The 27,388-nt window shown below is 41.0% G+C and overlaps 1 protein-coding gene across 1 annotated transcript in view; it reads right to left on the bottom strand.

The window, feature by feature from the left end:
* The window catches only part of PARD3B (par-3 family cell polarity regulator beta), a 427,904-nt gene extending 405,674 nt beyond the window's left edge, over positions 1 to 22,230 (bottom strand). Inside the window, exon 1 of the mRNA XM_059820147.1 lies at positions 22,111 to 22,230. Within this exon, the coding sequence (XP_059676130.1) occupies positions 22,111 to 22,230 (120 nt within the window). The remainder of the gene's footprint in view (positions 1 to 22,110) is intronic.
* Positions 22,231 to 27,388: the final 5,158 nt, after the last annotated feature.

Genomic DNA, 27,388 nt, shown 5'->3' with positions numbered 1-27,388 from the left:
TTCCAAACTCGAATAGGAAAGTGTCAGTCTACTTTTCTGAAAACTAAAGCAACATACTATATAAATGTTGCAGTTGACATAGTGTATTTCAGACTGTTAATGAGCAAGAGAAACCTAACAAGTTTAAATACGTTTCAGCTGGCCATCAATAAAATAAACACCACCACTTAATGATTTCACAATTAATTATTGTTTGGTGTTGTTTCTTGTTCTGCTGTGCAGAATGCGTAAAACTGTCATCCCTAACCTGGAATTTTTAATTTAAGTTTGGTAAAGATAGGATGCACTGAAAAATTCAGAAGTAGGAATGCTTAGTAAGACTCCTCCTGATATTTTAGAAGCACCTCCACATTACTGCTTCACTAGAGCAAATAGATTTCAATGAATTACAGGATGAAAAAGGATGTATTTAAAAAATGGAAGTCACATATGCCTGTCCCACATCCACAGCGACAGAATAAATGCTAGGTCAAAGTTCGGGGGAAGGCTCAGACTCCAGCTACATTGTTTTCTATTATTTAGACAGTGTAAAAATAGGATTAAAAAATCCATAATCAGAACATATTTCCTGATGAAGGGGATAATTTAGGTTAGGGTTAGTAAAAGAGAGAGAGGTTCTACCATTTAATTATTTTTAGATTGTATATTGAAATGTGATCAACTCCCTCCCAATATAAGAAGTATTTAATGATTTCTATAAGCATTCCAAGGCTACATGATGTATCATCATCCACAGCCAAATAGCACTAAGTATTAGTTACTCTCAAACCACAGCTTGTGGAAAGTAGTACAAATAGGGAGTTGGAGATGAATAGATGGATGAGATTGGTCACAGCCTCAAACTTCACCTCTAACTCCTTCTTAAAACTTATCACTAAATTAGAACAGCCTCTAGCATTTTTTGTTTGTTTACCATAGCCACCTTCAAACAAGCCTGAAGTGGTACTTCTAGTCAGACTGCATTTCAACTGCCAGCAACTGGGCTGCCATCATCAGCTGTAGTAGAAGTGGGGCTCTGGTTTTATGGGAATATGAATACTGAATTCCCAAAATCAGCAGCTGATCAGGAAGCAAATGTTTGCATACTACATATTATCACTGGTGGTTGTTAAATATTCCTCAGTCACAGCAGAGGTATTTCTCAAGAACGATCTAAAGCTGAATGGTTAGATCTCAGCAACAACATAAGGTGCACGCACTTGAACGTCCTTATACAACCCAAGAGAACCCCTAGTAAAAACATATCACACCCCATCCTCCTAGTAGGCAAAGAACTACATTAATACATGTGAAGACAGTTGAAGTAGTAGAACTGTATAATTTCTGTAACAATATTCTGTGTTGCAGAGCTGACATTTTTAAGGACTAAAAGCAAACACAAGAGCTTCTGTAAAAAGCAAAGACAGCTTTCTGCACAAGAGATTAAGTCTGTTCCAGACATTTACTGAATTCAGCAGGTCCTAGCACTGACCAGACCCAAATAAACCTCCCTATATGAAGGCTAACTGAGTATAAATTAGGTGGTCTTCTCACAAGCTTCCAGAAATAGAGAAAAAGCAACATTTAGGTTTCTCTGCTCAGGAAGTTTCCAGAGTTTAGTTTGCATTCCAGTATAACAGAGGAAGTTACAAACCCACATTTCTAGGTCTCACTGTTGAAAATAAATTCTTACCTGGAATTAATTACATTGTCTTTATAGCTCTTATAGTTCAACTGCATAAAATTAAACAAGACATTTTCAATCCTTTCTAGTTAGAAATTCAAAAGCAGCAGAAACCTTCAAGGTAACACAAGGAATAGAAACACGTTACAGCACAGTGAGATAGTAAAAAAGATTCCTCAGGTATTCCATAGTATTGTATTGTTGTTGTCCTTCACCAAAACTCTAAACCTGCTTGCATTACAAGTGAAAATGCTTTAAGATGCTAGAGAGAAGATAAAACTCCTTTATATCATTCTACCAGCTGAAGTAACACACATTCTCTCATGTCAGTAATATTCAAGAAAAAGATGTATACTGATTGAGCTCAAAGACAGAAATTAAAGCTGAGGTGAGAGCAAAGGACAGAAGGTAGTCTGCTCAGAAAGAAACTGCTTTTAAGCATCCAGCAATAAAACTATGGAAAACACAGAAGGCCATACAGTAGAAATAGTCCTAGAAAAGTGACTGTAAAAGGTGCTTCCTAATCTGCCCTCCAGATAAAACAAAGTACTATAAAAATAAAGCCACCTAAGAAAGGATCTTAAGAACGGAATTCTGCCTTAACTGGGGGGTGATGGAGAACAGGAAGAAGTTACTCCCAAGCAATCAAACTTCGGAGTACATACAAGATGAAGTTCTTCACTTTTAACAGTAAATTTAGCAGGGCTGACTAACAAGCTTTCAACCTCGCTACCAAAATATAACTTCACTTCCCTTTCCATAGTATTCGCAAACAGCATGGGCATTTTCACTTCAGCTGATACAGTTACAGGCATGTAGCCCTAAAACTGGTCTTTACCATAAACCATAAAGCGAAGCAAGCAAGAAATTTTAAAGAAACCCACAATACTGACAGTGACATCATTTTGAGCAGTCTTCACATCCGTCAGCTTCCTACCAGAAAGGCATCTGCCAGTGAAGAGACCCACCTCGTAGCTGTAACACTTGTACCTCAGTAAGAGCTGCTCTCTCGCATTTCCCTTTCTGCAAGAGGCCCAATTAAACAAACTACTTGAGTAAATGCTTTTGAAATTATAGGCTGTACCACATGACTGTAACACATTTAAGCACATAGCTGAGATAATCACCAAGATCTCACACATTTCATGAGGCTAGGATAGGACACCACTGCCTGCTACATGAGGGCCTCTTAAAATCAGTCTTGGCCTAATAGTAACTTAAGCAATCTTAGACCAATTACCTCAAGAAAATTAAACGAATACTAGATTACAACATAACTATTGAGCATGGTATCATCCTACCACACTAGCAGCCAACTCCCACCCAAAATTTTCCCTTAGTAAGCCTCCCTTATTAATTCAGTGTACTGAACTGTTTCCAAGTTTGACTCCCAAAACAAAACAAAAAAATTCTAGGTATCTGGATGTATGAGGAACATACAGGAATTAAAGTAACTGAAGAATCCTTAAATCAGTACATTTTTTAAAAAAACAAAACATTACCTGCAAATGAGCATCAAGGACGATCTTTTCATGAGGATTAAAAACACAGCAACCACAAAAAACCTGAGCCTCTCAAAAGATCAAAATACTTCTTAACATGGGTGTTTATTGGAGAAGGACACACTTGATCTGTTCGTGCCTGGTTTACGTCAGCTTCTGTGTCCCGATTTCAATACAGGAAATAAAATGAGAGATCACAGGAAGTAAAGCCAGTCTGAATAAAACATCCATGATGCTTTGCTTCTGGCCAAAGCACACACTTTGATTTTCAGAGGTTAAGAAGTTTTCTTCACACAGTAAGACAACATAGAAGAGATTTTACTCCTCCTAACAGGAATAAATTATACATTGACACATGAGCTGAACCAAAAATTTTTTTTCAAATCTCATTTTATGTATTTTCATGCACAAACACTAGATTTTTTTTGTTTAGATTCATTCACTTTATCTTTCAAAACTAGTTGTGAAAACTTATCCTTCCCCCAATTTTATTTTTTTTTAAGTCATCATTGAATGCGATACTGCCAAATGGTGCAATTACAAAGCAGGAAAGAAGTCCTGGAAAAAAATAAAATCTTACATAAGGTCACTTTAAATACTTGTTTTTAAAAGTTTCTGTCTTTGAAGGTGCTGAAAACCTGATGTCAAAACAGAAACTCTAATCAGATCAGGTCAGTACAGAAACAGATTTATCTTTGTCACTAAGGTTGGTTTTATCTCAGCACATCTGCAGGTTTTGTGAAGTCTGCTCACACTGTTTGCCTTGCTGGCTCTTAAGGATCAGAGTGGAAAGAGCAAAACAAAGACAACCAAACAACTCATCCATAAGGCCTGTGTAGTACCACAGACTCATGAGAGAAAAACTGTTACCCATCTGGGAAAGGGCAGAAAAAGCTTCCCTTGTTTTCCTTTGAAGTCAAGGGGACTACTGAGTGAAGGCAGACACAGCCAACAACCAGAAAGCAGAGTTTCTTTTTAGTCTTTGGAGAGAGACTAACACAGCATAAAGCACAACTCACTATCAGCTTTACATTTAACATGCTAAACGGTGCAAAAAAAAAAAAAATCACTAGTCAATCCCTAGGCACCAGAGGGCCTAGAATCTTTCTTGATCTTTAGCCATCTTCAAATGATCATGCTCTGAGAAATTAACAGGACTAGGTACTACTATGACTACGAGTCAAAACACAACAGCATGAACAAGGACTGATAACCACTTCCTTCTGTCTCCTTCACATCACCATACACCAAACTTCATTTTGGATGAATGAAACTCATCCTTCTCCCGTTCTTTTTCTTCCTCTTTCCATCTCCGATTCATTTGCACATACAATTAACACATTCTGGTTTTCCTTGAGATCTACTCAAGAAAAAATAAACAAGTTATAATAGCCACCTCCTTACAGCAAGACAGGCTTAGACATCAGAGAGCTTCCATCTTGGGCAGTCTCTCAAGGTGAAGATGCTTGCTACAAGTAAACCTGACATACAGGTTATATACATGCCACCATCACCTCAGTTTCATTTTTTAAAAATGTCCCAGTTCACATTTTAAGATAATGAACCTGCTCTGAGCTCCTGAAAGACAAACAACAGAACACAAACACAAAAAGTTCTTCAGGCAGGTTATAAAGCATGGCAAAGGGAGCACTGTGAATAGATTTCCTCCACCCAAGTCACTTGACACCTGCATACTGTACGCCACAGCAGAAGAGAGGGACAGTGAATGTCTTCTGTCCCTCAGAGACAGTGTTTGCAAAGAGGGACTAGAATATTTCTTGTCCTTTAGCCGTCTTTAAATGACTATGCTTTGAGAAATTAACAGGACTATGTACTAATAAGTAAAAAGACTTTTCATTTTTCACAAGGCAGGGAAGGTAGTTATTCATCTCACCTCATGAACTCCACTACCACTACAGAGCAGGAAGAAGAGAAAGTTGGTTTAGCCTGGCAGTTGAATATGCAGGAGAAAAAAATACCCATCTCCCACATTAGGTCTGAGGAAGAAAGTAAAAAAACCTGCAGAGCTAGCCCTAGCATGGAATTCCCAATAGTCCAACAGTCAGAGCACAGATATATAAATCCAAAGTGACTCAGAACATTTAAAATTACACTCAAATTTTGATCTGACTTGCAGCACTGGAACCCTTCAAAAATAAGAGCATTCTCATTTTATGCTGAATCAGAATGTGAATGAGAACCACTCTCTAAATATGACCCACTATCTCAACATTACCTGAATAAAATATGATGTAGAGAATACATCAGTAGAGGGATCACGTATCCCACCTTTACATTACACTCCAACTTAAGAAGAATATTTCAGTGAAGAACAAGCATGCAAATCCAGAACAGGCAAAGACAGTTAGAGACATACATTTAGACAAAGAGGTCCACACACTGCAGTTGTTAACAACTACAAAGAAGTTCCCCTTACAGTCTCCATTGAAACTGGAGTGCACGGTATGCCAGGCTCCGAATGCAAGAATACAAGTGTAAACTGGTCTTCAGTTATAAGCTAAGAATATCCTTTAGCTCATCAAGCCCATTAGACTAGATGGCTTCAACAACGTAGAAACACAAAAGACTCACCCCTGCGTTAAGTTAACACAACAGCTCCAGAACAAAACATCTCTAAGTAAAATCACAACATTTTTACCTTTAACTTCCATATCGCAAGTTCTCCGTGTCAAATATTAGCTACAATACTCAGAATAGTATTGTTATGCTAAAAAGCAAACTGCTATACAGCTACAGGCACCTGGCAAATAATTAATTAGCATTGAGTCTGGCTTTTTGTTTGATATCTGAAGGTAACACTGGGGGGTTGAGGGACCACAGTCATGATTTCTTAAAATCTAGCTTAAAGCGAGCAGACGGAACTATAAAGCTACTCCTCCAAATCACCACACATTTTTCACACAGAAATGAGGAAAAAAGCCTTAAGAAAATAAGAAATGCATGTGTAAAAGACATGAATGTATTTCAAAAGCAAAGTCCAGGTTAACTGAGTGAAGAACATTGTTATTTTGCCAGCTAAAACTGAAGATACCTTAAATGCAAACCATTCAGTACAGCTACAGATAACAAAAAAACACAGGCAGGCTGTAAATTCACACAACTCAGCTTGTAACAAACTCAGCACTGAAGATCTTGAAGAGAAAATGATAAATGGCTCAGCATCTATAATAAGAGCAGCCACCACTTCAGTACTGCATCTAGAAACTATCTAAGATTATTTACAACTGTTCGGGCCTTTCTTTGATAAAGTGATTAATGTATCTGCAGCTGACACAGGACTGCTTATCAGAAGCAGCTGGAAGTTTCAAACATGGGACTGAGTAACAGCAGACTCCGAACTCCCACAAAACAGAATACAAACGCCTGCAAGACAATGCAGTTCAGGTATGCTGAAATCCTGTAAAACCTTGTAATATAAACCAAGCTTTAGACAAAGCGCAAGTAAGAAAAAAACAGTAGTAATTTACAGAAGAATATCCCTAATTCCACATAGAAAGCCATTACATATACTTTGGAAGAAAAACATCCTCTCCCTCAATCATATGAAAGTATTTCACTTATTTCACAGAAAACAGTAGGACTTTTCTGCTGCAGTGCCATCCTATCTCCTGCATGGAACAACCACCAAGCAGAGGTTGGGGAGGAATTTTGCCAGAAGGTTGGCAGACTTGCACAGTCAGTAAGGCCAGGCAGACCCCAGACCACCACTGTCTTCTCACACTGGTCTCTCAAGGCTGGTGCATTCCAGCAATGGCACCAATTCCCACCGGTGCTGCTTCCCATATAGGCCCTAATCAGTTCTCTCCACACTCTGACAATCTACTAGCAGTTACAGTTCCTTGCTCTCTTTAGAGAAGTGGTAAGTGTGGATTTCAGGTCTTTTTCCTCACTCAGAAGACAGAGGAAAATACACAACCTTTCACAGTACTTCTGGTCACAGAGGTCCAAAATAGAGCCATAGGGACAATTATAAACCCCAGTGCTAGAAAGATGGTATGACAGTCATGGTAGTTTTAAACACCCAAAGCATTAGAAGTATTTGAAGATCTAAGTAGAGTCCCTTTGAGGCAGAAGTAAGTTCATCACAAGAGAAAGAAATAAAATAAAGAGGGTGGTGGTGGAAAGTAATCGACAACTAAGAATTGGATGTGCGGGGAGGGAAATAAAGGATTTTCAGCCATACAGGTGTTGGAGCAAGGTCTGTACTAGATGAAGCCATTACATGCCACTTTGTCCTCACATGAAATGCTAAATTAACCAGCCTCCCTCCTTCCTTTACTTCTCAGTAGCAAAAATGACTGGGTCAAGAATATTCTGAAGGCACAACTAACAGACAAGCACTGCCTAATTCCATAAAGATTAGTCAGCTTCACTGGTTCTGGCTATTGTCTGAAAGAAAGTGAGCAGGAAGTTTAAAAAGTAATAAAATACTTACCAGCATAATATTACACCATGGGGATTACTATATAATCTCTCCTACATTTCGTGTTATATTAATAAAATTTCTATTATCACAGTATAATATTGATAAGTTTTAGTATTTCACTTCTGAGATACAGCAAACACACCTGGTGAATAGCCCAAACAACCTCTACCTCTAATCACATTGGCAGAGGCAAGTGATGTAACTAGATATAACCTAAACAAGGACAATTCCCTCACTCCTGAGATCAACTTCCACCTTGACCTGACTGAAAATACAGAACATGCCAGAATTAACACACCATCAAAACTTTATGCCATATGCCTAACCACATCTCATGAAGTGGATTTTGGCCAGATAGAAGACAAAGAGAATGAGGTTATTCCCCCGCCCTGCCTCTTATCCTGAAGGGCAAAAAGAATTGCTTTCTCCTGTTGCTCAAAGTATCTTCAGGAAAACAGAATGACAAAAGACTTGGGAAGGAATAGCTTCAGAGATTTAGAAGAAAAGAGAATGCAGCAAAGCAGAATAAAAGTCACTGCAAAACAGCTAACAAACAGGTAAGTAGGGCTTTCAGCTCAAACGTGGAAAATGACACCTGAGGCACATGTTTCAGTTACCATTTAATGGCAACTTTCTCCAACCCTCTGACCAAGTACTTCTTTCCAGAGCTTGCAGGAGGACCACATGAAAACTTTCCTTACATAATTTTAATCCAGTCAGTACAACCCCACAAGAAACTTCAAATGAGAACAAGAGCTGGTAAGCACACTTGATTAAATGCTGTACTTGCATATATTTTGCAATAGTCCTGAGATGCCATTACAACCTTCCTTTTCATTTGCAGTTTTATGCCATCCATCACTCATACAGATGTGTCCAATTTACTTTTCAGTCAGCTACCTCATTCATTCTTTTGGGGCTCCACAACTGTATCCACATACATTGGCTCCACATATTATGCCATGCTCAAACACCTAGAGAAGTAAGATTTCACTGTAAAATTAAAGACCTATTGGAAATGCCTACAGCAAACAGGACATAACATAGCCATTATTCACAAGAATGCTCAAGGCTAACCAGGTTACAGGAATGCTTTATCACAATGCCCTGTCAATAGGACTTCCAGTGTAACATTACCTTCTCATTAACAGAGGTGATTATATCTGTTTCCCAGCTCGCACACACAAACACCGGTAGAGAGCCGGTCACTGATGCGGTCAACTACAAGATGCTGAAGGCTTTTCAGCAAAATAATTGGATCTACTTTTCACTAAATTTTATCACAACATGCAGTGCCTGGAAAAGGAAACCAGAACATGCAATGAAACGGTTGATTCTCTTTCACAAAGCCGCCTCTATCAAACTTTTTCCCCCCTAGGTTGCAGAAAAACATTTTTTCACTAACAAAAAAAACAGTAGTATGAAACTTATGATGCAGAAGGTGTTTCAAAACTGAAATAACATTTTGCAGAATGTTAATAGTCCACTACAACCTATTTCAAAACAACTACTGTGTGCAACATGGTTATCTGGAACCAAGATCTGCACTGTCAAGTCTGCTTATGAACACTAACATCCAGGATTTTGCTATACCATCAAGTTGCTGGGGTTTTTTTCTCTAAAACCCCTATTGATAAGCCAAACAGTTAATCTTTGAACACACAATACATAAAAGGGATCATTTCAAACCAGAAAAATGGAAAACACTTATAATCACCACAGCATTCACATTTGAATGACAGCTAAACATAAAGACACATCAAGCATTCAGCCATCTGGAAAGAAGCTGGTATTCTCTTCATATTGTCTATTCTCAAACCTTTAAGGCAAGAGTCAGAGGTTGACCAAGACTTCCATTTAGCGAGATGCTCATTTCATATCGACACCCATTAATGAACTGCAGTACGAACAATAAGCCAGACTCCTCCACTTTTGTGGAATTCAAAAGACAGTCGTGTCATACCAAGACAAACAATATGTGTGTACTGCCAGATGTATTTTACATTTGAAACATCTGAAGTTACCAAGAAAGACCTACCTAGTGTTGTCTACCGTCTTTGAATATGGCTTATTTAATAAAACGATGATAGCAGTGAATACATATTTTGTTCTTCCAGACAAGAAAGAATATGATGGCAACATATGTAACTGCAAAATTCATGATATATTAAAAACCAAAACCAAGGTGGGTTTGGCCTCTATTCAGAGTTAAACAGACATGAACATTGCTGCAGCAAAACAAAACCAAACAAACAAAAACAAACAAACAAATGAAGAAAAAGCCCCACACACACATTGCAAGTACAGCTAGCAGAGACCTGGGATGAGGAGAGTGAGAAGAAGGATTACACAGTTCAACTTTAGCACTACATTTTTAATGGACCATGAGAGATCTAGTAAGAAAAGGCACACTGCATGTACAAAAGCAAGCTAGCTACTCCTTTCAGTTTCTGACTTGCTGCAATTACTCCCCCACAACACACAAAATTTAACTTGAATGGAAACCAACATTTTTCCAGACTCAAGGATTTAGAGGTCAACACTGGCATACTCCCATCTGATCCATCTTACTTCAAGTGGAAGTACATGAAAAGGATAAGAGTTTAGGGCAATTTTGTTCTGTTGACAGTTTTGAAAAAATAAGTGGATTGAATACAACAGTAATCATAAGGAGGAACAAACCCTCAGAAGTAATATATTTAAAATGTACAGGCCATGAGTGTTCTTTCAAGCATTTCCGAGTTGAGTATTTTGAGCAAAAATTAATTCTTAATTTTGCTATTTGTAAAGCCAGTGGAGTGGTTTCTATGAGAGTTTTTCGGGCAAAGTTAGTATCCCCCATCAAGTCAGCAGCTGAATGAGAGCTATCCAAATAACTGTTCCTGAAACATCAATACAGAAGACTTCTCTGGATTTTTGAGTGCTAATCTTCTTGCCTAACATAGAGGAATCATCATTTATCATTGACAGAACAGGTGCTAACGTTAGATTTTTTTTTTTCCTACACATACGAACATCTACTTCTTCCTCCCTCCAAAAAAAAAAAGTAATCTATCTTCCTTTAGCACAGCAGTCTAAACAAAGCCTGCATCATGACTACTACTACACAAATGTTGGTCTTTCTCTATGCACAATGCCAAAATGTCAATGAACCTTCTCCTTTTTATTGCCCAAAACAACTATTTCAGGTTTCCAGCTCTTCAGGGAGTTTTCTTTTTGTAGCTTATAATGCCAGGAACTCCCAAAACATTTGTTCGAATACATTCATTACAGCCAGCAGGGGAAAATTAATTGTGAATTGGCAGCAGCTAGGTTTTTCAAACAAGCCTAATTCTGTGGGAGCTGAGCATGTTAACTCCCTTCAGTCCTTGAAAAGTCTCAGCAAGTCTTTCTACCCCATGCAAGACATGGGAAGATTCAATTCAAGGGAGCAATCTCCTTTCCAATCTTCTGTTCTTTGGGCAGACAAAGAACAGGTTGAGGTGCCAGAAGCAGATGACGACAGCCAAATTTCCAACATTAGCTAAAAAAGCCATCCCATATATGTTAAATAAGGCAACTGCTAGAAATAGACTTCTGAAAAATATGCCGTTAAAGTAAATTTTCTGTTAGTATACTGTTGTAACCTATCCTACAGAATGGGAAGGGACAGGAGGAGGACAACCTAGAGGAAAAGACAAAGACAACTTCTTCTATAGAAAATCTCAGTAGAGTAACCTAAAGAAAATACAATTGAAGTCAATGAGTCAAAGCAAAGTATGCCACGTCTTTGGCACACTAGAGCAGACCAGATATTTCCTCAAATTTAGAAGTCCTTGCTCAGTATGAAATAAACCAGCTTGTAAAAATAATCCAATAGATTGCTGACAACCCCTTACTGCAGCCAGTTATTTTACTTACTAGAAAAAAATGTTACACCTTAACAAAAATCATTGTTATAGCCAACAACTTTTTAACTCAATGTGAGTGGAAGGAATGTGGTTTGGAGGTAAAATGCATTTTCATAGAGTTCACTATATATAAACATTTGATTGATGCAATAATGTATTTGCCTCATTTTTTCCTGCAAGCTTAATGAACACTGCTATTTTTTTTTCTAAATGCAAGCCCTCTGGAGTCTTTACTCAGCAAAAAAACTTCCTGGATGACTTCTGGTTTCCGTATAGGCTTTCATGTAGACTAACTCACAGTTCAAGTACAAAGTAACATAATTAATAGAACTTCTTTAAAGAAATAACTTAGGTAGTGAAGGTAAGACATTAAGATTATTTATTTTAAAAGCAGAAGCTTGTTTAAGTTAAAAAAAAGGTACATATGAGATACAGTATGATCATCCAATTTACTGACGACAAAGTAGGACACAGGCTAGAGGTCCAGAGGAAGTTACCCACTTGGTTTTGTCCTGGATAGACTGAGGAACAGTGTTCATTACACAACTGCATAGGCCTTACAACCCGTGAAAGGGAAAAGGTATGACTAAGCCTTTCAAGGCTTAAACAGCTGCAAAACAGCAACCTCACCTTGATCAGATTTGTAGAACACCTGAATTACTTCCACTTTTACAAGAGCTACAGACACACTGTCACAAGTAGCCTTGTTTATTACTTCCCCTACTTCTGCACTACTGTATTTCTGTCCTACCTTTGTGGTGTTTAGCATCTAGGATAAACCCAAGTAAAATTCTGAGATGAGAACCCTCCATCAAAATCCTTACTGAACTAGCTAAGAAAGCCTTATAGAAAAAGGTTACAGCTAACAGAATGAGACTTTCAATAGCTGCTCAACCAGGGATCCACAGGAAAGACATTCTGCAACTGACCTCTAAGCAGGAGTTACAGGGTTAGATAGCACATGCAATTCCAACAAGCTATAGAGGAAGAAGTTAGTTAAGTAGAGTTCCAGGTCACATACTATCTTCCTTATTCATAAGGCTCATCACTTGAGTGATGAGGATGCAAAAGGTCTGTATCCATATCAGTCTACAGCCAACACTTCCACTAACAGCAAAGTCTTAAGCCTTAAGTTTGCAGTCTGGTTTCATTTCTGGCTTGTGCTCAGAAATAAAAAAGTTGGCAAGCAGAGAATGTTAATGGAAAGCTTTGTAACACTCAAAATACTATCGATCAAATTCATCACCAAATGATTATCACAGGGGATTATTAAAAAAATTATCATAGCCAGTTTAGGCAAAGGTCACAGCAGGCAAACTGTGCCACTAAGAACTGGATTCAACGAAAAATGCCTGACCTACAGGAACTGAAGTGAATGGTACATACATTCAGTAGTAGTTAGACTCCTTGAAACACAGAAAAATGGTGGAATTATACCCCAAACCTCTACATGAAATTCTGGCCTTATCACCGTTAATGAGATCCAACACTGCAAGACTAAAAAAAGCAAAAAAAAGGCTAGGAAAGGCTATATGCCCTCCAAACTTCTTGTTTGAGGAGAAACATGAATAAGGAGCTACCTCTATATGGACATCACCAAAATTTAATAAGATGCGTTTAATTTAAGTCTGCCTGCCCCACAGGCACACCAGCCAAGAAAACAGCTGCAGAGCAGCACATGCATCTTTTCCACCAGTCACCTTCTGTAGCAGCCGAAGATCACTCACATACTTACTGGAAGGACAGAACATGGTAATGGTAGCTTTCAGGGAAATGCAAAAACACTAACTACTTTAGCACCACCTTTCACAGGTAATGGGAAAGCATAAATCCACGCCCAAATTAAAAGAAATAATCCTGAACTGCAGGATGGTCTACAGGTGTGCACTCAAGGTCCATTCCAGAGTTTTGACACAGGACAAATCAACCACATACAGGGGATTAACCCATTAGGATTTATGACTTGCCTCTCCTTCAAAGGTCCAAATAGAAACATGATGGATTCCAACCTCTTTGGAGCTGGGACTAGTGTAAGTTGACCTGTACACTGACACCCAAATTAAAAGAAATAGATGACGACTATATAAAGTAATTTTTTCTCCTCTTAGAAAATCTATAACTTAGATACTCAGGTTTGCCAGTAAAGATCAGCTCAGCTGTTGATGGGCTGATGAGAGTAACACAGTATCTTCTATAACAATCTGAAGGTCTTCTAAGGTTTTAGGTAAGACATAAACAGAAGAACTGATTAATGAAAGAAAAAAAATTGAGCCACACAATTTTCCAGGAATGCAGGTCTCAGAGCTTCTTGGATTGTATCAAATTCTCCTTTAGTTTAAGCACTCCATTTTCTTCTACTGATTGAGAAATTACTGCATTTTTGTAAAGGAAAATGATAGGGAGGATGCATGTTAAGATTCACCAATAGCTAGTATTTTGCTGGGAATCTGGAAAACATTCTGTCAGATAAACTGTACTGCAAAACCATTTGGCTCAATGAAGCCTCATCTTTGAAGTTAAAACCCTAGCCAGAAAAAAAAAAAAAAAAAAAGAGCCCAAACAGAGCCAGCTGTTAGCCTCTCTACCCATCAGACTGAATTTTGTGATTCTAAGTATCAGTCTTTGTTAGACTAAAATAATTCATCTTCCTCCCTATCTACCAGTCATATGAATGGTATCCTTATTACCAGCTGTAAGAAGCATGTTCATTGAAGCATTCTGTACGTTTATTTTTCATACATGTAATAACCAATAAAGAAAAGCATTGAAGTAAGAGGTCTCTGTGGTAATAAATGCTGCCAGTGCATCCTCATGAAACCAACAACGAACTTGTCTAAAACTCCCAATTCAGAAGCATTCCCAAGAGCAAATCTAAGCACTGGACTAGTGCTATGGCACCTGCCACAACAAAGCAAACCCATCAGTTCTGAATGGATGTACTGGTGGCATAAAAATTACAGGTTTACACTGGAAAGACAGACAGATTTTGATGACATTAAAACGTTACAACAGTCCACTTAATGGAGGTGTCTATAGCACAATCACTAGGCATAAGAAAAAAACATTTACAGAATCAAGTCTTACGTATTTCCTCTTTAACATGAGGATAACAGTCCAAAAAAAGTCCTATCCAGCGCAGTCAGTAATTTCTTATGACACAAAGTTTTCTTTCAAATAAATTATTGAAGTAATCCTATGTAAGAAATAAAGTACTGATGATAAGACCTATAGAACTACCACAACAACATATAACCTGAGGGGAACAATCAATACTTTTATTAAGGAAGATACTATGCAAGTATTGTATAGACTTTTCCAAAAGTTCTTGTAAATGAAGCAGCTTCCTTGGTTTACCAATGAATCTAGGGCACTATCTGGTTGGTGGACTTTAGAAGTCCATTTCTATCAACAAGTCATTCACATGAGCCCACCATTTCTGTTTTAGTCAGTTCCCTGACATAAAATGGGGACATCTTTATGTATAAGCAAGACTCAAGAATGAAATATAAAAATACAAAACAGAATCTGTTTTCAACGATACTAATCGCTCAGGACCTTTAGCATTATCATATTCATTAAGGATGAAACACAGGCATCTTAATAGGCGACTAGAGGGAGTTTTCAATAACAAAGCAATAGGTCTTCACGCCTACGAAAGCTGCAGTTATGACATTAGCATCATTAGGAAAGCCTAAAGAATGTTCTGCTCAATGGGGGAGGAAATCTGCTGCTTCAGTAGCAGGATGCAAGACTCTGCACAGTATGGTGCAATTCAACTGACCTATCATACTGAACAAGTAAGGAGGAAAGTTCACATAACATGAACCATGATTTCCAAATAACTGTATCTGTTAAAAACAAAAACATTAAGTTTTTACAAAAATACCAATAGAACACAACCGTCCATTTTCAAATACTCAAAAAAAAAAATTAAAGCTGCATTTTATGCAGCAAGCAAAAGCACCTCCCGGTTCCATCCAGAAGGCTTATTTTTTAACATTAAGGCTACCATACTGCATGGTGCTTCCCAAGTTGGAAATAAATACTCAAAAAATATCATTTGGGGTCTAAATTCCTTCTTCACAAATTCATAGAAGACTACTCTGAGTTCATCTTCAACTGGGAAAAGAGCAATAGGAAGCAGTCATGACTGAGACCTCTGTACTGCTCTTCAATAGCTTCCTTCTATGACTGTTTTAACACTCAGCTATTAAAAAAAATCTTTGGTGTCTCAAGTGATAACAACTGAATAGTACTCAGAACTTGAGAAATATGATCTGGGAGACAAAAATGAAAACTCTGTATATCACATACACTAAAGTCTGACCTGCAGTATTTCCAGGACGAGTTATTCTCATTTTGCCTACTGAATTTCCACCAGTTTTATCCAGCTCTACCCTTCACCTGAGCTCCCCTGAAACATATTAACATCAGTTAACTTAATACTCAGCCAAAAGCCCAAGTTATTGGCCGTAGTCTACTTCTTAAAAAGAACAAAGGGATCAAAAAAAATTTCTTTTTCAGGTTACGTAAGTACATAATGTCCTCCTATAAGACACTTTGTATGACAAGTCTGACTAAGTCCAATAGTAGTTTTCCTGTTTGCATTATAAACACCTGTTAGAAAGAGAAAAGGAAACTGGAAATCTACCAGCATCTCATTACATCAACACTAGTGGCTATGATACAGCACAGCAGCAGACATTTTATGCAAAAGTGATAAAAAGGCAGGCACTTTTCAACTCTCATTCTTTCAGGATCACTGTAAATGAGATCCTGAAAATTCTTTGAGACCCAAAATTCTGCCACTTGAAAGCTATTTCCAGTCTCAATGAAATATCACCACCAGCGTTATCAAGTCAATAACAGAGTTTGTTTTATCTAGAATTTTTTAAATCATTTGTCTCATTCCCTTTTCTTTACTCCCCCTAATTACATGACCTGTTTTCCTATATATGACTCAGTTACCCATAAACTCATAGAACAGTAATGGAAAAGCAGTGTATCAAGTTATATTCTCCTTTTTTAGTATATCACAGTGGGCAAACCTGAAGGCTGAATGCAGAAGTGATAATTAAGCTGTTCATTGAAATATATCAGTTTCCAAGACAATGTAAAAGCTTGCCAACATCCTGTAGCTGATTGAGCAATACTAAGATAAATATGGGAATGAACAGTTAAAACATTTCCTAGCAAAAAAGTATTTAAAAAACAGAGCTTAGTTTTGGTGAAACAAAGATTATGGATTAACCCCATCCCTATTAGTGTATAAAATAAAATGAACTTTCTAAGACAAACTGGTATAGGGAAAAAAAAAACCCACCACACACCAAGAACTAGAGACCAGGTCCAAGATAAAAGTACCACACAAATGCAACTGTATTACTCTGCCTTTATAAAGGACTAAATACTTACCATTTGCCCAAAACAGAAAAACATTCATAACAATTTCTTTCAAAACTTTCTACATATATCTTCTGAAGAAATCTGTTATGTTTTTGCAAACGTTTTTTGTAAGCATAGAGTTTGGAGTCAAAATAAATTGTCATTTTCCCTACCCCCAATGTTTTTAGAGAAACTACAAGAACATTTAGTACTCCTTCTGCTTGGTGGCTGATTTACATTATTCCAGAAAGCTAATTGTCATGTTGTGGGGCAAGCAAGAGAAAGAAAGCAGAAAAGTATTTTATTAGTAGGGATCTGATATAGTAGCAACTGATATAGACAGTCAACCTACAGCATTAGCTCTTTAAATGCATCTCATTTGGGGAAGATCACCAATACAACCCAAACAACCCCCTATTTTTGTTCTAAATCAAAAATGCACCATTCTTGAATCAACTTAGTCACTATATTATTGCTTCCTACCCAGTCTGACTGCCTATTAAAGTTACCATTATAATTCCAGAATCAACCATTGACTTCTGTATATTCTCACCTGTGGAAACACATACTCTAATGCACGTAACAACTGGAGAACAAGTCCCTGTAAGATAGTTCAACTAATATTTGATTGTCTGTGTCAGCATTCCCAAAGGGAGTCACACAAAAAGACTGTGAAAGTGAACCACTCGAGAACTTAACTGTGCTTAAAATAACAAATTTTAAACTGATATTTAAATGACAAATTGCAGTGCTTATTAATTTTGCTACACAGCTTCCATGTCCCACCCATTCAACTGGCTTCTATGAACAAGACTTCAGACAGCCAAAGTAGTCACTTTAAGCAAGTCGTCTAGGTAAGTGCCATGCACGCAAACATGAGTAAATTGATACACAGATGATAAACACCACTTCCCCATCTCTAGCTCCTCCAGAGAGATAAAAAACATCTGGAGCAGTAAGATGTTTTTATACATTTTTCCTGGGAAAAATTTCACTGCAGCTTAAAGAAAAGTTATTGTGGATTTTACTTGATAGTCTCATAGCCATTCCTTCCCCTGGGTGTATGCCACGTTTTGTACCAACAGCATTAAAGGCCTTTGAGTTAGCAAACTAGCATCTCCATCTGAACTAAGGGCCTCGCTACAAAGCTAGTAATTCAACTATTGCCTACTACTCCGGGGGAGCAACATTTCAAAGGGGAGAAGTATGAGCACAATGGTGCGTTTAGCTTTAATGCATTTAGCCCCCTATGCATTGAGGAATTGCTTTCAGCAGGACCACGCAGACCCAGACAACACAAGAGCATATGGAACCCTTCAGTGCTGACCCAGAACTCCTCTTTCTCCCTCTCTCATCCACATACTCAGAAAAAAAACCAAACGAAAGGTCTCTCGCAATTCACTGGAAAACAATCAATGATGTGCCTTGTCTTGCATCCAAGGGCTATGCCTTATAGCCACAGAGAAGCAAACACAGTAACAATAGACACAGCAACTCAAGTATTTTGCAGAACATCTGCTCTCACTCAAGCAAAGAATCCTAAATACAGCAGATAACATGCAAGTGCTCCCTACGGCACCAAAAATACCAAGTTACAAGAAATACTAAGGGACTGGGCTGACAATAAGGAATCATTAATCTCCTGTATCTACCTGTCAGCAGGAAGTCTTAACACACACATATTACTAAACAGCAACAAAAGCAGATCCTGAGTCACAAAAAAGTTCCACCAAGCTTCATTTCACTGAAACACAAGTTAACTTCTGAAATGACAGTCACTTCCCCAAAAATTTATTTACAATTCTCACAAAGCAGCTGATCAACAAAATGTTTTCTTAAACATCTAAGACTATTCATATCATGAAATCCCAGAGCACAGAAATCTCCTAGTTGATACTGTAATACAGACAGTAGTTCATAAGTCCAGACAGTTATTTGTATCCTCCAGTGAATCAGACAAGATCTGCCCATTCAGAATGACAACAGTACCTCTGAAACCCACTGCTAAGCACAGCAGCATCAAAAATTAATCACTGTCTGATTTTTCAGCTGAAACAATGGCCCGGAATTTTGTTTTAGTTAACAGGGAGATTGAGCCTTCATGACCAAACCTTGCCAACACAGCCCAGCCAAGAAACCAAATCAAACTTGCCAAGAAACCAAATCAAACTTGCCAAGAAACCAAATCAGGCTACAATAAGCAAATGCAGGGTTCTCAGCTGTTTACCAAGTCTCACAAAAATGAGAGACTTAGTCATTTACTGCACCAACTTTCCTCTAATTACAAGTATAAAGAAGTACTGAGTACTTTAAACCAATTAAAAATTTTGCTATTTCTATACACAGACATTCAAATATTTTACAATACACATGCATTAATATTCTAATCTCATATCTTCCCCTTTACCAGACAAGTGACTGCAGTCTAATAGCAAAACTAGGCTTCCAGAACAACCCCCAAAATACAGAGCCTCTCAGATACATTTTTGTGGTATTTGACAGCATACGAACTAATAAAAATTTCCCAAAGCTTGTATCCTAGCTACCTTTTTCATTTTCCATTCTGCAACTATGAAAGATATTCCTTCTATCAATAGTCCTCCCTCCTCCAAATGCTTCATACACTTAACAATACCATTTTCCATTTTGTTTTTTTAAAAGATTTTAACACTTGAAAAAAATATATAAAGAACACTTAACATGCCAACAGAAACAGCAGCATTCTGCCACAGGAAGTATTCCAAACATTCTAAGTATTTGGAAAAGAAAAACAAATCTTCAGTTATCTTTAGCATAAACCTGTTTATGTGCCCACACCTCACAGCAGATTTTAGCTGCTGATTATCTTGAGATAATACCATTCTCTAAGATTTTACATTTTCACAAAGGAAGTTAATTTTAGAAAGAGGCAAAAGAAGGAAAATGGTAAAACACCAATCCATCCATGTCAGAATGGACAAAAACTCTCCAAAAGGCAATAAAATTAATTGTTTGTGACTTATGTATGACCTATTTTACCAACCCCAAATTTTCTCTCAGGAAAGAGCATTAACTCTGAGTGATGCCTGACAAGGTAAGAGGAAATTTACCTATTTATCTCTTTGGCTAGTCTCACTGCAAATCAGGTAGACTGAAAACTAACTAATTAAAGCACTGCAAGAGAGCTGTTTGAATTTCCAGTGAACAGAGGGAGAGAGGGTGCAGAACTCATAAAACTTTTTTTATTAACTTGAATGAAAAGCTGTTCTATATTTTTCAGGTCCTTCGGTTGCTTCCCCCACCCTGCCTCTTTATACATCCTTGTACAAGCTCTGAATCACCATTACTCGAGGTGATCAGCAATTTTTGAACAAACTGGCCTGTATCCACTTGGTCCATCTATGATGCAGAATAAGGAACTCAGAACTTCTATAAGGAAATACCTAGGAAAAAAAAGGTTTTTTTGCAAAGGCAAGAAATACAACAGAGTCAGAAACGTGAACTCTGGCCTCTGACTGTCCTATAAAGAAGGACAGTCATGATGATTTTGACCTCACACTGAAGCACGCATAGGAGACGACCGCTTAGCATAGAAATAATTTTCTTTAAATATTCCCTAAATAGCAAATTGGGTACAAAATCATGAGAAACTAATTAGACTGTAGTACGTCTTAAATGTCTGGCGTTTATCTGAACCTTTCTCAAGTTGTTGCAATTCCTCTCCTATAAATTGCTTATTGAGCCTTCTAGAACAGTCAGGGCCTTACCTAGAAATGCATACACCCTTCTACTCCTTCCTAAAGGAACCAAAAAAAAAAAAAAAGAGAGAGAAGGAAAGGCATTTGAAGTATTTATACAAAAGCTTTGTAAGCCACCTTTCAGCCATTATCATGAGACCAATTCCAATGTCATCACAAGAACAAATCAAGGCCGAAATAAAATTTTAAATTTCTAAGTTCAACTCAGCTGAAAGCAATTCTGTTTCTGATAAATCCCACTCTTGAACAGAGACCATATGCCTATTTTAGTACCCTGACCCACACTTCCATGCAAAAGATCTCATTGACTGTTGGCTGTAACAGCACCAAGAATTCTATAAACATTTTGCAGTTAATTACACACATGCAATATTCATTAGGAGAAAGATACTTCATACAAAATATTTATCAAGCTCTATATATCTTAAGGCAGGTTAAAACACTACACTTGGTCAGAAAGACTAGCATGGTGACCACTGTAATCTCTACTACAGAGCAGTCTCAGCTGTTCATGATACATTTAACATAGCAAGCTTCTCTCAAAATAAACCAGCAAGAACAAGAATTTTACTTTCAGTTTTGCACTCAGGATATAAAACAATTGATTGGGCACAGAAGAAAACAGCACAGGGCACAAAACAGATCCCAGAAGCCGTTGCCTGTACTTTTTCTTTTATTCAGATGTCTTAGGAGGATGGACAACCCTGCAAGCCCTTAATCCAGGGCTCGTAACTGGAATCTCTTTCACAAAGCAGTATTTGCAACACTAGGCCTTTCATCAATATTAAACAGTATCCCATTAGCCTTCAGCACCTGCCTCTTGGAATAAAAAGAAAAAAGTATTTTTATGCTCAATTAGATACAACCTAAGAAAAACTCGAGCTCCTTTCAGGTAAAGGAAGTCACCTACCCGTGCAGATAGCACCACACTGAGTAGCTGATGCCAGAAAACACAAGTCTTAATGGAAATAACGTAAGTTATGTTTGTGTCTGTATCAAGTTTGTTAGTCAACACGCACAGCAATAACACAAGAAACCTTAAAACACGTAAAATAAGCCATGCTAGCTTGTTAACCGAGCGGAACGCGCTCTCAGCCCGCCAGCATCAGCTGTTCACACAAAGTACCTGGCAGGGGGATTCACCGCACGGGCCCACGCGGGACGGGCACCCCCAGGACCATGCCCCGTGGGTCCCCGGCCGCGGGGCCTGGCAGCCCACCCCTCAGCGCTGCCGGCGCCCCCTCCAGCTCAGCCCAGCCCAGCCCTGCCGCCGGCCGTTAACCGACCCCCCGGCCGCCCCTCGCGCCGGCCCCGGGCCTTCCCCCAAGCCACCCCTCGCGCCGGCCGTAACCGCCCCGCCGGCCGTCACCCCTCCCGCCGGCCGTCAGCCCCGCTCCCGGCCGCCCTTCACCCCCCAGGTCGGCTCCGCACACGGCCTGGCCCGGCGCGGCCCCCCGAGCGGGCAGGCGCGGGCCCGCGCCCTCACCTTCTCCTGGGCCTTGCGGTAGCGCTGAAGGGCCTGCTGGGTCAAGTCCCGCACGCGGAGCTGCCCGTCCTTGCAGGGCACCACGATCCCCGTCCGCCCGAAGCACACGGTCACTTTCATCTCAGCGGACCGCCATGCCCTGCCCGCCGAGAAACGGCGCCCGCCGCCGCGCGGCCCGGCCCGGTCGGGGCGGGGGGGGGGGCGGCGCAGGTGCGGGGGGCCCGGCGGCGCTGGCAGGTGCCTGTCCCCGGCCCCGCGGCGCGGGCGGGCCGGCAGGTGCGCGCGGATCACCGGGGGCTGCGCCTCACCGCGCGCGGGCAGCGCCGGGAGCGAGGCCGCGGCCGGCGGCCTCCTTCCGCCGCAGCGGGCCGCTGTGCCCGCCCCTCCCCGCCCGGCTCTCCGGGGAGGCGCGGGCCGGGCGGGGCGGCCCCGTACGGCGAGAGGCGCGGCGGGGCAGCCGGGGTCGGCGGCGCCGCTCGCCCGGGCCGCGGCAGCGCCGGGCGGTGTAGGGCAGGCCGTGCCCCGCCGGGCTTAAAGGGGCCGCGGCGCCCCGTGGGTCAGCCTGCCGCGGGCCCCGTGGGGCACGCTGCCCCGCGCAGCCCACGCCGTGTAAAGCGGGGCAACTCTGCACCCTCCCTGTGCAGCCTGTGGACAGGTGCCCACCGCACCCCCCGCGCTGCGCAGAGCGGGGCACACCGGCTGCACCCACGCCGCTGCACCCACGCAGCAGCGCTCTGACCGGTCCTCGCTGGCAGTAACCGGCATGAAATTGCTGACTCCTAACAGCCCGTAACAGGGGCATCACGCTGTAATGCACGGCTCTGCCACAGCGTAGGGCTCCGGCGTGCCCCAACAGGCCTAGCAGCCCTCCCTGCCAGCACAGCGGTACTGCTGCACCGCGCTGGTTTGTACCACTGCAGCCACAGCGCACACCTCGCTGAAGAGCCTCCTGACATAACACAGGGCATGCACACACAAAGCAGGCCCTTTGTCACACAAAATACGGCTAGAGAGAAGTAATGCACAGTAACCAGCACCACGGTGCAAGGAGCAGGGTGGCAGCACTGCCCTTGCCCTGCCAAGCAGTGAAATACACACGCGTGCACAGCTATGTGCTGCCCACCGCTGACCTACGGAGGCGGTGACACAAGACCTCACACACACCTTACCGCACCGCACAGCAACTTGCAGGCACTCTCAGGCACCGTATCTACTCTACACCATACAGCAACACACACAGAAACAGATCAGCCCAATACAGCAACAGCCCATACCCTTCAACACGTGGTATCGCAAAGCCACACAATCCGGACGATTGGATGTCAGGCTCTGCAAAGTACATTTTTCTGTACCACATGGTACCGAGTAGTGCCTCTGCATCTTACCTACCACCAGATCACATACAACATAGTACAAATACATGAGACAGCCCCATAGCATTACAATCATAACGGATCAATCCACACACGGGGATGTGTACAACTGAAAATCACCACAAAGCAAAGAAAAGGCAATATAAAAATACCTCTAAGCCACAGCATGGCATCGTACAGCACAAGGGGACTATTGCTGCAGTAAAAATAAATGCCTTACCAGCTCAGATTAGCATTCAAAAAGGCAGTCCACACCCTGAGCTGTATAACATAACCAAATGATACTACCAGGGAAGTTGCAGTGGAAGTGGGCCAAAACAGCCTAAGCTGAAGGTTAAAGTGAATAGTGACGTTTTGGGATGAGATGGGGAGAGCCACATAAACTCCAGCAAGCAGAAAGTTTATGCTGGTTCCTTAGGAGCAGACACAAGCTGTGTGGGACTGCTGCAGTGGTAAACTATTCCTCCTTCCCTTTTCAAATCGGGACGTGTCTGCCACCAGCTTGCAGTATTTCGGAGCAAATCACAGGGAAATAATCTATTAAACCATATATAGAACTGCTTTCCCTGGGTATGTACGTGTGTTTGCATGTGCGAGTGCACAAATGCGCATCCCATATGCTTTGAACCAGAAAAAAGGTCTTTTTTTTCCCTCCAGAGCAAAGAAGCAATGCAAATGAACAGGAATATTCCAGTTCTTCAGGCAACACTGTGGGTAAGGTAGCAGAGCTTGTAGGCCAGAAACAACCCCAGGGCAGCTAGGGCAGTGCTGGATGTGGTAGGGGCAGCTGAAAGGTTCCCTGGACTCAGCCCATGTGGCCATTCCAAATCCACCACTGGGCCCCTGCCAGCTCAGCCCCAAGCCAGCTCACCACGGGCTCCCAGCAGCAGAGCAGGGCCCAACGGTTTCTCATGAGTCAGCGCCGCTGTAAAGCATTCATCGCACTAACTCATTATTTCTCCCAACTGCTGGAGGGACCAGCAGGTCAGGTAGGCTACGGAAATGACTCACATTAAAAATAATCAAGGAGGGGAAAAGGGAAGACTTGGTGTAACTCCTAACGATTCCGTAAGCTGAGTTTGTACGGAGGAAGCAGCAGGGGTACCTGGGGCAGGGAGGCAACACCTCCTCATACCTTTCTTTGCTCTTGAGAAATGGTAAGGGGGAGCAGTCCCACACAGAAGCCTCAGCGCTGAGTCAGTGGGAGTGGGAGGCAGGAGGAGTTCAAGGCACTCCTCTATCTCAGCTGCTGACGCACTGGTGGGAAGCCTGGGTCCCTGGGATTATATGGCTTTCTCTACAGAGTACGGGGGGTTTTAGGTTAATAATTGACTGTGAACGTAAAGGCTTCTCTCTCTCTCTGTTTCTCTCTCCCTTTCCCCTCTCTCTCTGTTTTTGAGCAAGATCTGACGCATTCAGGAAAAAAAGTGGTATGATACTTTTTTTTTCCTCAAGTTCTGAAAAGCGCAGGTGATACGCACTGTGACTGGAGTTGGACGGAGCTTGTTGACAGAGATAGTGTCTTGTGTTAGACCAACTGATACATCTGGAAAAAATTAAAACAAGTTTGGCCCCAACTCCATACCTGAAGCATAAGCAGCAGGTTTCAAAGTGTCTATGGTTACACTAGAAGGACCTATAAGTTATTTCAGAAAGGAAGAAAATAAAATATTTTCTTTAAATGTGCGTGCTAAGTATCTTACAGAAGCTGAGATTGTATTTAATTATCACACATCAACAAGCAGGAGGGAGGAAAGGTTGCAGAGGAATCACCAGTGTGTTTACTGTCTGACAGTGTTTGTTTGAAAGTTATGCATGGTGTTGCAAAAAAGACATTATTGTGTTCTGGGTGCACTACACGTTTGTTTACGCTGAAACAGTCTGAAAGCCTTTGAAGCCAGCTGGTAACAATTAACACCTACATATCAAGGTTCTGCCTGTGACTATCTCTGGGACTTTAGTCTGCACAACTATCTGAAAAGAAACCCCTTGCTTTATCAGAGAGCTGGCCATGATATTTTATTTCTTGGGGCAGGGAGCAAGAAGGACACAGCACTTTTTTCCAAAAGTGCCTCCAATGCAGCTAACGGTGTGGCAAGAAAAGCTGTCATATTGGCACAGCTGAGAAGCCGAGTACGGGATGACCAATAGTGTGGAACTGGAATTTCCATAAAACACTTCTTAAGAAACTATGTCCTGAGTTGCAATAGGGTGAAAGAGAGCTGAAGGTAATTTTTACTTATCAGGTCTCTACATCATTTGCTCCTGCATGGGATCATCAGGAATTATGACAAAAAAACACCTTCCTGGAAAAAAAAATACCCCACAATCCTTTGAGAGCTGGAGGCTTCCAAAGCAGCTGCAGAGTCACATACACCTCTTTTTGTTGGGCACACAAAACTTCTAAGAACCTGGTCATTAATATCATCCTTATGCCCACTTTAAACTTACTTAGAGTAAAATACAACAACTTTTAAAACTGACTAATTATGAGGTCTTGTTTTTATTATACTGTTGTGCATAGACAAGAGGCTGCCTGCTTGGTTCTTTTACAGAAATCTAAACCATATTTCATTCTAAGGAGATCATCATCCAGCTAATGCTGTAAGCAGCGTAAACTGGCTTCGCCTCCCAGAGGAGGACTTCTGCTCCCTCCCTGCCCCAGCTGTTCCCATCCATTCCTGTTCGTGTGCCAGCACACACAGTTGTAGGTCTGTGCAATGAGATGCTGTGGAAATTAATTTTTTTGCCAGATTAGCTTTTAGCCAAATCAGTTCTGCAGAAAACAGAAAATCAGGAGAAATCAGAACTCAGTTCCTTAATGGGGTTTAAAGCCTGTGCTGGCCCAAGGGAGGGCATGGCACAGCGAGACAGCAGCCTTTTTCTTTTGGTTTATACTGGCTTACAGTGCTTGGCAGGCAGCCTGATTATAAGAGTTTCAGACATAAATACATATACATATCCATGAGATAATATTAATAACATTCGTGTATCAGTTTCATGAGAGGGGATGAGCAGAATTAACAGCTCACTGTCACTGAAGGCTACTCCTGTTGTCTTCCTCCCCTCCCATTGCCCTTTCCCAGCTGATGCTTCTTGGATATCTCCATGAGCCATTTCAGCTCATCAGTCTGGTATAAAACTAACACAGAAAAAAGGAAAGGATTGTTTTCTGCTTTGTTGGCAAGCTAACACTGCTCAGGGAAGGGTCTGACACATTCCAGAGCAGGCTGGAGAGCTACAGCAGGGCCACGTGACTGGGAGCCGGAAGGGGAATGGACAAGACCTCCACTTGCATAGAATCCTACAATCATAGAATCATTTAGATTGGAAAAGACCCTTAAGATCATCGAGTCCAACCGTTAATCTAACAATCCCAAGTCCACCACTAAACCATGTCCCTAAGTGCCATATCTACACTTCTTTTAAATACATCCAGGGATGGTGACTCAACCAGTTCCCTGGGCAGCCTGTTCCAATGCTTAATAACCCTTTCAGTGAAGAAATTTTTCCTAATATCCAGTCTAAACCTCCCCTGACACAACTTGAGGCCATTTCCTCTTGTCCTATGACTTGTTACTTGGGAGAAGAGATGGACACCCACCGCACTACAACCTCCTCTCAGGTAGTTGTAGAGAGCAATAATATCTCCCCTCAACCTCCTTTTCTCCAGACTGAATAACCCCAGTTCCCTCAGCCACTCCTCATAAGACTTGTGCTCCAGACCCTTCACCAGCTTCGTTCCTCTTCTTTGGACACGCTCCAGCTCCTCAATGTCTTTCCTGTAGTGAGGGGCCCAAAACTGAACACAGTAGTCGAGGTGCGGCCTCACCAGCACTGAGTACAGGGGCACAATCACTTGCCTAGTCCTGCTGGCCATGCTATTTCTGATACAGGCCAGGATG

Source organism: Gavia stellata, chromosome 8, assembly GCF_030936135.1.
Source record: "Gavia stellata isolate bGavSte3 chromosome 8, bGavSte3.hap2, whole genome shotgun sequence".
NCBI lineage: Eukaryota > Metazoa > Chordata > Aves > Gaviiformes > Gaviidae > Gavia > Gavia stellata.
Note: the sequence above shows the minus strand (reverse complement) of the source record. Positions and strands in the feature narration are given on the sequence as shown.